The 13,091-nt window shown below is 26.8% G+C and overlaps 1 protein-coding gene across 1 annotated transcript in view; it reads right to left on the bottom strand.

The window, feature by feature from the left end:
- LOC112603847 (F-box/LRR-repeat protein 16) overlaps positions 1-13,091 on the bottom strand; it is a 31,437-nt gene continuing 18,346 nt past the window's right edge. The window contains exons 2-5 of the mRNA XM_025352634.1: positions 11,580-11,871; positions 1,617-1,812; positions 783-931; positions 1-323 (exon numbers count right to left, since the gene is read on the bottom strand). Of these exons, the coding sequence (XP_025208419.1) occupies positions 175-323; positions 783-931; positions 1,617-1,812; positions 11,580-11,871 (786 nt within the window). The 3' untranslated portion in view covers positions 1-174. The remainder of the gene's footprint in view (positions 324-782; positions 932-1,616; positions 1,813-11,579; positions 11,872-13,091) is intronic.

Genomic DNA, 13,091 nt, shown 5'->3' on the forward strand with positions numbered 1-13,091 from the left:
TATATGATATGTGTGCGGACATTTATAAATATAACAGACTCAAAACATCTACTGAAAATTGAAACTCAAGGATGTTTAAAAAAGTAAAAATTAAAAAATAAATAAACAATCATAAAAGGAATAAAAAATAATCAAAAACTCTCCATTATTGTCGTGTTTAGGTTTCATGAATATTTATCTGACAATTAAACATGATGGCAAATGTTCATGCAAATATTCTAATAATTCTGGTGATGCACCAGCACAATTTGTCAATTCTAGTTCTTCTAAATTTCGCATTTGAATTAAACTGGATAATCCACTTGAGGTTAATAAATGACAACCTGAAAAAAAATTAATTTCAATTATAATATTAATTATTATTAGGTACATAATTAATTATATACAGTTAGTTTAAATTGGTTTTAGGTAGTAAGAATGTGAAATTAAACTTTATGAAATATTAGATGTATAAAAATGTTTGTTAGAGTAAGTGGGCCAGTAAAAATATTCATCACAGTACCACACATGACCTTAGATTATGATTTACGAATATATAGTGTATAGACATATAGACATATAGTATGTCTTATGATATTTAGATATTGTCATTATTATAACCTAATATTGTGGCGTTAATATAAAAACAAAATTATTCAAATTTATCTCATAAAAGACTTACAAAATTTTAAATTTATCGATCGGAATTTTTTTTTGGTATGGATCCTTCCTCTTTAAAACATATTGTTTTTAAATGCTCTAATAAATATGTCTTAAAACGTATCAAGATAGTTATTATTTACCAGCAAGTGAGAGTATCCTTAGATGACGCATGCCACATAAGTGTTGTATACTAAAATTTCGTAGTTGTGAACACCAACGTAGAAATAACGCTTGTAAACATATCATTGTTGATATATACCCTATACCAATGTCAGTAATATGTATGCATCTAAAAAAATAAAAATAAAATAATATAAATATTTTCTTAAAATTAATTATAAATATAATACAATATTTATCCATATGAATGAGTTTAAAATAATTTACTACGATTTAACAATGGTAATATAATATGTACCTACATAATATTATACTATAAAATATTATTTATTAGAATAGAACTTCCAAAAATGTATTTATTTGACATTTTGATTTGGTATTCATATTATTTTTAATGTTATTATTACATTCAGAAGTCAATTTTTCAGTTATCTATTAAAATAAATTACATTTATACTTAAAAATAGTTATTTATAGAAAAGATTTTATACCTAGTTGAAAAATATTTTCCGTTTAAATAATTTTAAGACTAATTTTAACTATTATTTATTAAAATAATAAAATTATTGATTAATGGATTTTCGGTAATGGACATTTGAAGTAATGATACTTATAAGGTTAAATATCGCTAACCTGGTATAGACGATACATATAATTTTGATGCACATAAAAAAAGGTCACCGTTTTATTTAAGTAATATATTATAATATTAATTTATTGAAAATATGATAAGTGGTATACTGCTCTTTGAACAATACATTTTTATTTTTATTTTATCTGATCGTAGACATTGAACATTGATATTTTTTCTATTTTTGGTTATTACTTGTTGCATTAAATTTATAGTGTTTTACCTGTCCAAGACCAATTGTTCTAATCCAACTAGATCACAAGCAATGTATTCGAGAGCTGCATCGGTAACACGAGGACACCAAGATAAGTCTAAGATTTGTAATTTTGGCAGATTTTCGGCAATCAATTCGATCCCGTCATCAGTGATTTTACTGCAACCTGATAAACTCAGTACAGTAAGATTGGGAAGCGAGTGAACTGAAAATAAACAGAAATGTATAAATTATTATATTATAAATAAAATTAAAATCTGTAGTTTAAGTTTTGAAAAAACTCAAGTTTTAAGTATGATAAATTATTTGTCTATGTATATAAATTGTTTCTATTCAGTTTAAATTAATTACAATTTCCAAAAAGAGTGTATACATATTTTATGAGCAATTAAATTGGATACTAAGGGTTGACGATAAAGGTCAATAAAAAGAAATAGTTTCCATGACAAAGTTTAGTTATATTTTGGAACTATTTAAACATGCAAGATTAGAGAAAATAAAACTAAAAGAATGTAGCTAGATATCATAAATAATAATTGATAAATTATATTAAAATATTAATAATAATATTAATTACATAAAAATATTTGTCTATGCTTAAGCAAGTCTAAACAAGGATGAAAATTCTTTTTTTTCTGGACAAAAAACAAAAGTATTTTCTTAATAATTTTACTTACTACACGTATTTAGTATTTATACATATTATATACATTTTAAATCATATTTTTATAAATTAATAATATTTAGTCAATAAAATACGTAAAATATTTTCGAATAAAATGTAACGTTGTTTTTATTACAGGTAACAAATATTTATTAAAGACGCTGGCGGTACAGCAGCAAGTTAAGTAGGACAGTATTTCTGGGACAGATAATTATTATAATTTAATCATATTATATGGATAAACTATATCAGATATGAAGTATGTATGCATATTATGATGCACTAATTTTTATTTTTGAGATGTTTTTGCTTATGACCATATACTATGGCCACAAATCATAATACATTATACATGATTCCAATAAATTAAAATTTTAAGTACAATATAGAGTTTAACACCACAAAATACATTTTTTCCTGCAATATATATATTTTATTTTATGAATTAAGATTTAATTAATATCAGATTAAATTGTTTTAACACTATATATTAAAAATAACTAAAAATAGAATGGTGTCTGTATTCTGAAGTGTGTTACAGCATCTTGCATAATTAAAATTATTAATCTTTGTCCTTTGAATTAATACTTGTATTTAAATAATACTTATAATTTAGACAAACTAAAAAGCTATATTCTAAGATCTTTTATGCTTTAAAAATAATTCGTGTACGACATAAATATACCTATTCTAATAACGATCAATAAATTAATGTTATTCAAATATTATCATTATGAGTCAAGATTTTTATATTAACAAGCCGAAATTCCGCGATATAAAACATGTAAAAAACAGGTACATTGTGGGTATTGCTGCGGATAGCTATAATAATAATTAAGGAAGCGTAAAAGTACCTACAATATAAATTGTCATTATAAACACATATATCTTTTATGTTACTCTCGTATGAAGTACTCACGCGTGTACCAATATAATATTATATTTATAGATTAAAGACATTTATTTACTATTAATTTCAATAGTTTATACTATTTTACACGGCGAAATCGCGTTTTTTTTTGCATGTGCGTACTTATATAAATTTAATATTCATTTCAGGTCGATAGAAATATTATGTAAACGACGGGATATGTATCACGCGTTGCACGCAGCTCTACGCTGTAAATGTGTTAGGGTGACTATGAGTATGCGTATATATATAATATTATATACTTTTCTTGACGCACTGAATCACGTGCCCTTACCAATACATGACCGAGTGATGTTTAGTAACGATACCTACATGAAGGGGACGAATAAAAACAGTCACTATATTTAAGCTTGTAACCACCCTTCCTTAAAAAAAGGGGCCAGGTGGTTACGACTCACGATTATTGTACGACTATACATCATGCAGAGGATTTCGTATAATTTGTCGTATTTCTATACAGTGTTAAAAAAAAAAGTCTTCCATAAAACGTACATAATAATGTATAGGTGTAGAATTTTTAGATGTATTATGTGCAGCTCACGTATATTCGAAAGGCTCATATAGGTATATATATGTAGTTATACATCCGGCACGCGTCAGGGGAAAGTGTGTAATGTAATTTAGTATTACATACAAGTCGGGTGGATCACTGCAGATTATTATAGACGTGTACACTATGATATACACACATTATTGGTTTGATGTGATTTAAAATAGGATTTAAGTATTTATAAACATTATTCGTCCTAATTAAAATTGTATTACATGAGTACCTCTACTTGCAAAAGTTTTTTATAAAATGGCATAGATTATTTTTATCCTCGAGTATGCATTTATTCAAATCTTTTAAGTTTTTTTAATTTGTTTTATTTTAATAATATTTTTATAGAGTTTATTAATAAAAATTGTATGATTTACTTTCGAGGTATGTATTGAAATTGACATTTGACCAAGTAGTTATTATAGTTAGGCATAAATAATGCTCGATTTGTGGAAGAACGCAAGCGGACAAAGCCTTTCTTCAATTTTTTTCTATTTTAAGAACACTGCTTTTAATTTTTTTATTAGAACGGGGAAACGAGACGTTTTATTTTGTTAAAAATGTTAAAATAATATTGTATATTTGTAATTTGTACGTCGATAAGTTAAAATTATTCAATATGATATTAAAATTAAATTTAATGATTTTTTTTTTTTCTTAAATTGTAAATAATAATTAAAAACGTGGTTAAAATCGCGAATTAGATATAGCATTAATATGTCTTTTATCTATTTATCATCATAACAACTCACGATTACTTTGGTAATCGGTAACTCAAAATAATTTCGTGATATTATCATAGATCATTAATCATATCACATATCTCGATTTATATTTCTTGAGAATTACTAGTTTAAAAATTAATACACTCAATTACTTAAAGATATGGATGTATTAGATTGAAATAATTGGTCAGAAAATTTTAATATTTAATACCGTTAAGCAATTAGAAAAATAATTTCAAGTTGATAAATTTTCAAAAACATGAGAATTTTAAGGCACTAAAAATAAAGATTATATACAGGATTTGAACCTTCTGTTAACCACCGAAATTAAAATAGTTGCAACATCATTAAGTGAGTGTGAATGTGCTTTTGATCATACAAACAATATTTAGTGACTATCAAAAGGAATGCTTTATGTTTTATTCTTATTTCTTCCTTCTTGTTAATAAATTGGGTTTGATCTTTAGTTAAAAATTTCTAAACCAGAATTGTATGTATTGCCTTGAATACGCACAGGGAAGAGATCTGTTGAAGAAGGATGTTGTCTTAAAAGAGAACGTTGAAGTAAATCACAATTACCAACAGTTATAAAATTTAATGAATTACCTATAATTAGTTAAAAATTATATTAATAATGTTAACCATTATTTTTTATCTTGATAAATGATGAATAAAATAATATTTATTATTATTGTTGGAAAATTTTACTTGTATTGGTGTATTAAATTTTAATTACCTATTGTTAAAGATGGCTGTTTAGGGGTGTATGGGCAAAGCTCCCACTCGTTGGACTGAGTCGCTGTAAGAAGCGCTAACTCTAGGATTCTCCTTTTTTGTTTTTTCAATTCGATCATTGGTTAATGGTTATAAACTTATAAATTATATACATAATGCTTGTTCAAGAAATATATTATTTTTTCTTTTATCTAACATTTCATGCCCAGAGATTGTTAACCTTTGCTCACGATAAGCTTTCGGATGGTTAACAGCGACCCATTCTCCCTTATCAATGAGTGACAATCTGCACTTTTCCATTGGCGTATATCTCCACTCTTCTATTTTATCAAGGATTCACGACTGTCGTGGCATTTAGGACGTCATCGTCTTCGAGCACGTTATTGTTGCGGTGGTTGACCACGTTTTAAGTATTACTATTGAGACGTCCTTCCATAACTTTATTTGTCGTCATTTGAGTCCGTGAATGTCACTTAGGCAAACTCTGTCTCGTGAAGTTTCGAATGATCACCACGACCGTTTCGTGTCCGTCAAATCACAACCTTGAGTATTGGCGATGTTGATGTCTATTTTCGTACTTGGCGCATGAAGATTACATTATTAGGATAACAAAAGTACGAAAATAAAAAAATGAAAATCCGTGTATAGATTTAATTCTTTAACTAATCGTCAACGGGGTTAACCAGGGAAATCAAGTTGGTCATACTGCAACGTGATCCAACCAAGGATCGTGATTAAAAAACTAACACACCATCGACCCGTATTTAATCATTGAATTTATCGTTTATACATTAATATCTATTGTCATGGAAACAGCGATCTCATGTATCATTATATATATATAGTATTATTATTATTTTACTGGGCGCTCGTCATTAATATTAAATAAATTATTGTTGTATAATATAATATTCATTATGAATGTATAAGCACTTAACATCGATTATACTCATATTTTTTAAATATTTATAATATGCTTTAGTGTATTCTTTCTAGTATAATACTGTCGCACGATAGATAATGTTTTAAAATTTTTATTGTTATTTTGCTATCTGTTCTTGTGTAAAAAATGAATTTGGGTTCAAATTTAATAATTAATCAAGTATATAAAATAGATGAATATTGGTCACAAATAGGTAATCACTAAATTACTTAGACAAAAAAAAAAAAATAAATAACAATAAATTTCATTAAAAATTATATTCTAATACTATATTTAATATATTCAATTATTCAAATATTTAAATATTCAATAGATAGTTTAACTTATTATACTAAATAATAAAGTTTATTCTATGTAATAAAACTTAAGAAATAATTAATCGTTTGAATTACGATTTTATAACGTATCAGTATTACTATTTTCAAATAATTTACTGCTAAATATGTAAATAATAATTCATAGTAAAAAAAATAGGAGTCCTGATTTAAATAAAAGTTTCTGCCATCATCCAGGTAACTAAATGTGTAATTATACTAACTACTAATCAAATTGTTGGCTGTATGTACTGCGACAAAATTATACCTTTTCTAAAAGTCGATATGTAAACTGCGACAAAAAAAAAAAAAAAATTAACATTATACAAACTGCGACAATTCGTTATATATATATATATATATTCGAGGTTTAATTTTCATCTCGGTTAAGCGTGGTTTAGAAAATTACAAAATATGGGTTTGTCTAATCTTTATATTGAAGGAGACACAGATGAAGGAAAAATTTTAAATTATATTTTTGGTCTTCCATTCTTTGAACCTGATGAAGTCTAAAATTCATTTGTTTTTGATTTAATTGCCATCTAATGATCTAATGATAGAATAGTAAAATTTTGTGACTTACAGAAACTTATATGTAAGAAATGTTCTCTTTTTCTTTGTGGGCATCTAAATCAAAAATTATAACGAATAATGAGTGTGAATCTTTTCATTCAAAATGTAATGCCTACTTTTACCATCATCATCTATCACTCTATAAATTTATAGATGCTTTACAGAATATTCAAATTTATATATATATATATATAAAAATTATAAATACAGAAGGTCTAATATAATAAAAAAAAAAAAAAAAAAAAAAAATAAAAAAATAATAATAACAACTAAAAGATACAAATTTTAAACAAACTGCGATAAATGAAAGAAGATGGACGAATTTCAAGGTATGGATTTTGAAAAAAGTAGATTTTAAGAATAAACGGCAAAATGTTAAATAAATTTATTAGAGTACCTTAATTATTGTATTATTAATTTATTATTGCAATTTTTAATTTTTTGATTATACGACCACTACCATCTATTAAAAACAATACGAGTATAAGCATTAAGCATGTTAAATATATTAGAGTTAACAATTATCATAGTATTATTAATTTATTATTTTAATTTTTAATTTTTTTTAAATCTATTAAACACATTATGTGTATATTGCAAGTATCAAACGACGTACAAACGTTATCGGTCAGAAAGGTAAGTCATCGATCAGATGCGTACCTATACATATAATAACTAAGATATTAGTTCTTAATACTAAATATTAAGATATTAGATACACTATATCTAATTAAATGATTAACGTATATGTATTATTGTATCGGCATGTACATCGAATCTATATATATATAATATTAATTGTCTCAGTTTGTATAATGTTAATTTTTTTTTTTTTTGGCACAGTTTACATATCAACTTTTAGAAAAGATGTAATTTTGTCGTAGTTTACCATCTCCCAAATTGTTACAGACTAAAAAATTTTAAAAACTAGAATTTAAATAAAGGACAAATAGAGATAATCTTGCTTGGTTAATCTCCTTTTAGGATATCGCAGTGCTGACTGACATTATATTACTGTATAAACGACTTCGATTTCAACCACGTACTGTAAATTTGTTCATCAATAAATACAATAAACGCGTTCTAGTTTTTACATGTCTACTCAAGGATTTCGAGTATTTCTTTGTTACCCATATAAAATGTCATTTATCAAAGTCAGTTACTTAAATGGCACTTAATTTGGAGTCTTCGAAGTTTTGTCTTATTATATTTAAAAGTATATATTTATTTTGTATGCATACAAAATACAAATAAGCCTATTTTTTTTTTTTTTATACATCATAGTTTGAATTAAAAGTTGAAATACCGCCATTATTTAGTATTTAATATTTATTCTAGCCAATATAGGTATATAGATACGCGATAAAAAAACCTGTGACATAAAGTTTATATATATTTAATGTTTATCGAGTGAGTCAACATGTCTGAATGTGAAGTATGTAAATTTCTTAAATAATGATTGAACCTTTGTTAACCCTGAATGTTATTCCATAGTGATATATATAGGTATGTAGACTACCCAATTACCATACCATACTTAGTATTCCATTATACTTACATTATAAACTCAGATTATATTTCTTTGTTAAAAATGTAAATTGATAAATAGATATAGGTGATGTTTAATATGTTTATAGTATATTATGATTTATTATTTATGTTTAATATAATGTATTAAAAATTAATAGGTATCTATAAGAAATTCTTTGTTTACATTCCATAATAAATTAAATACAAAAATAATGTCGAACGATTGTTGTTGCCTGTAAATAATTGTAAAATAATAATTTAATAATTAAAACTGGATTTTAAGTCTAAAAATAGTTATTAAATCAAGATTAATGAATCTGTTAAACAATAAAAATAATGAGTGATATTTGCAACGAATCAGTAAACCCAATTTAAAAGAATTCGGCGTTGCAGAATAAAAATGTGTTATTAATGTTATTATAATTTTTTTTTAATTTGAAATTGATAATAATTGTCAACTGAAAAAAAAATAATGTTGTGCACTCTTAAAAATGTTTTAAAGATTTTTATAGAAGTTGTGCTTTGGTTCAATAGTTATTTTTATACTTTTTTGTAATTTTCTCAAAAATTAACGGGGTCTGTTAAAAATAACCTTTTTTATCTTCTATCTTCAATTTTCAATTTTTGAAGGCACTGCGTGAAAAAAAATATATGTATCAATGTAAAACTGCTATACTTCAGTTCCGTTCGAAATATTAAACGATTGGGAAAGGCAAACAATGTATTTTGATAACCTATCCCAAATCAAATGTTTTAATAAAATTAATCATTATAATATAGTTCAAGAAATTATTCAAAAGGAATTTAGAAACCATTAACCAGTTTGGCCGGAGCAGTAATTTATTAGCTACGGCCTACGGGGAAAACGTTTAAAATAGAATGCAATTAGATTTTTAAGTAAGTATAAATAAAAAAAAATAAAAATCTCGGGACTTTCGATTTGAACCACGACAAAGTAAACACCGAAGACTTGTTGAAGTGTAAGTTTTGTTTGCAACCGATTATTTAATTTCCTATTTGCCACCTCACTCGCAATGATAATTTGTTTTGCAAACCAATTATCATAATTCTTGCACTACACGGTAATTTTCATTCGCGTTCCTTAGAAAACCAATTACCCATAAAGACTTTCATCCAATACTGGCAATACTATTATCGTGGCAATCGTCTTATGCCAAATAATAATACGTAGGTCATTTTCTGCGTGTGATAAAAGACGTAGTATTAAACAATTTTAAAATAATTTAATAAATATTATAATATGTAATATATGGACATAATCATTAATTACACAGTGCATGTAGTCTTATCCGTGAACATAATAATTGATAATTGTATGGCAATTAATAATATAAAATATCAGTGTCGACGGCCTGTTGTCGTAATATTCAGTGAGTTAAAAAGTAATCATACTTGTTATGTTATATATTCCAACACACGTAAACGATGCAGACTTTTTAATCGAATAAATTAAATGTTATTTGTCGCTTGCGGTAAATAGGTATATATATTCAAGTTTAGTCAATCATAGTTTTATGAAACCGGCTATCTGGTAGCGATTTTATTTTATATAACCATTAAATATTATAATGATTATAATTTTCATTTTCTAATTTGGAATCTATATTTTATTTTTTTTTTGTTTTTGCAGTTATTATTATTATTTGCCGATCTCTAAGAAGCTTTTTTTTTAGAACTGCAGTAATAATTCACGGTTGTATAAATATAAAAAAAAAAATCATGTTTTTATTTAGGTCAATTTTTATTGAAGTATGTTTTCTTAAGATTAAATAATCAATTATTTGCATGTCATATCCAAGTATTACTGCTGAAAAGTGAGCGTATATTGTATAGTGATTCCCATTATTATTAACTTCGACAGATTATTCTATATTAAAAATATTAAGTTATTATATATTATAGATATCAATGCTTTTTTATATTATCAAATTATATTATAGTAATTAGATATGTTGTGCTCGTACTTGAGTTCACAATATAAACAAATAAATACCTATATAATGAGTTTATAATGTTTATATATAATTATTTATATTTTATATGCCCAAATATTATATTAAACTTAAGAATGTGAATTGCATTCATTAAAAAATCTGTTAAGTAATTTTGAGATACTTAGTTAAATATTAAAATGTTCACTAAGCACATTATTCACCCTCATCTACTACTCAATATGTGTCATGCCATAAATCTTTCACAAAACAAAAAAGTCAATAATGCATCTGTAAAGCTCTAAATGTTAAGTAGGTATGTAAAATTATAATAAATATATGTTGTATAGGCAATACATAAAATACATAGACTTAAATTAATACGTATGTAGACTATGCGTTCCAAATAACCCGATAAAGGTTGTCGAGTGTCAATAAAAATTTTAGAAAGAAATAATTATTATTAAAATGTATACTTCGTTTTTCTAATTATTTTGCTATCTTTGTTAAACTTGTTTAATCTTTGTTCTTAATTAATTTCTTTCTCTCGCTTTTGCTATTTCAATGGGTACCTATATATTATGAACAAAATTTTATGCTGAATCTTTTTCTAGTAATGATGACTCCCGGAAATAAAAAATAACAATATGTGAAGTGAATTTTGACGAGACCAGACTTTTCCTTTACGAAATAATGTAAGAGCCGCGGCGACAACGTGTTGAATTTACAGCCTCGTAAATCGCGATTATAATAATAGGGAGGGGTAAATCTGCAGCGTTAGTCACAATACTATATATATATATTAACCGATTCGAGAAATAAATAAAATCGCGTGTAAAATCATCACAGAAAAATGTATCGATTACCTATCGGTTTTTGCAACTATTCGAAAAAAGTTAGGATACCGACGTCACTGGATTACACCATAACGATCGTTCGGATATCGTATGCAAAACGCGATGTCCAATTTATTGAGCATAGGCCCGAGCCAGCAGATATTATAATGTTATGCAAGCAGTATGTGCGAGCGCCATTTAATATGGTTATTAGCGCGGATCACTCACCAATATTTACAATGCCGTGGTTGGTGAGCTCCCAGCACGAATGTAGCCTGAGCGCGGACAGGCTGTTGGACTGTCTGGACGAGAAGAATCCCAGTGCGGCGTCGGTGACGTGGTACGCTTGCAGTGTGAACTCGTTGAGGGCTGGCAGCATCTGAGCTACGGCGCCGACAGCGTCGTCGGCCACGTTTATGCAATCGCTCAAGGTCAGCGACACGATTCTGGGCGTCAGGCATGCCCACAGGCCGGCCTCCGTGATCTCGTTGCACCCTACTAGCTCCAGTTGCCAAACACCCTGTAAAATTAATAATGTTATCGTTATTATTAAATTTATTAACACCGTTGTTACGAAAGTCTGACGCGGCGATCATCGCGTTCGATAAGACATAATACGTATAATAATATATACATGTGCGGGCATTACTATACGTAACTGAACGACTTTTATCTGTATATATTGGATTGATATTATTGTTTCGATTGTTTTTTATAAAGAACAGAGGTAACCAACCAGCGACACATTCGATATTGGTCAACAACTTTTTTTCATAATGAATTCCCCTTATGTCTATATAATCCGACTTTGCTGGGGTAAAAATGAACAATCATATAAAATATATGTCACTGCAGTGACATAGCCATGGCTATATCAATTTTATACATCTCAATTTTAATATATCCTCTCAGTTCATGGGCGAATCGTCATCGATGACCTCGTTTTGTGAACTAATTCTCCCGACACGGGCTTGGATATTACGCTTGATATATTTCAATACGTAGTTAAAATACTCTTCAAACTTTTCTGATATCTTCAACGACATTCTCTGAAACTTTCGTTAAAATTGGTCGAGTAATTTTAGAATTACCAATAAATTACACACATAAGGTCATATTGCCTTTTGATGTGATGCATTGAACAACAAAAAAAATAATCAAATATTATTTTCTTTACATGGTAGAGCAGTAAGTTTATATTATATTTTTTTTGCATGTAATCAATTTTAATATTATATATACATAAGTAAAAAAGTTATTCGATGTTCGTGAGCTTGAACAAAATCCTTCTATGAATCACCAATTAGCAACTTAAAGGTGTTAAAAAATGGAGCAATAAGAACATGTTCCTAGTCTTAAGGAACATTTGGTGAAAAATTTAGTGCCAATTGATTCAATAGTTTCCAAGTCTATGACCCCATACAAACGTATATTTATATATATAGAAGAAGATTAAGCACTTGCAAAGACGTATAGTTATATCAGTTTTTTCTCTTACATGATAAAATTAAAACTAGTCGTTCTCAATGGTATAAGTATACTTACATTACCTACATCAATGTGATAAAAGTGTAAAGCTCTCCTGTTTTTGTAATAATGAAATATGAACAGTTTTTTTGAAATAACTATGTATTATTGGGCTGAGAACATTTAAGTACATCTGCATGTTACGAGTGGGTATTTGATTTTAGGGACAACGTGACTTTATATATCCCACGTTATCATTTGCATCTATAGATT

This window comes from Melanaphis sacchari, unplaced genomic scaffold (genome assembly GCF_002803265.2).
Source record: "Melanaphis sacchari strain LSU unplaced genomic scaffold, SCAv2.0 Contig0_pilon_pilon, whole genome shotgun sequence".
NCBI classification, from domain to species: Eukaryota; Metazoa; Arthropoda; class Insecta; order Hemiptera; family Aphididae; genus Melanaphis; species Melanaphis sacchari.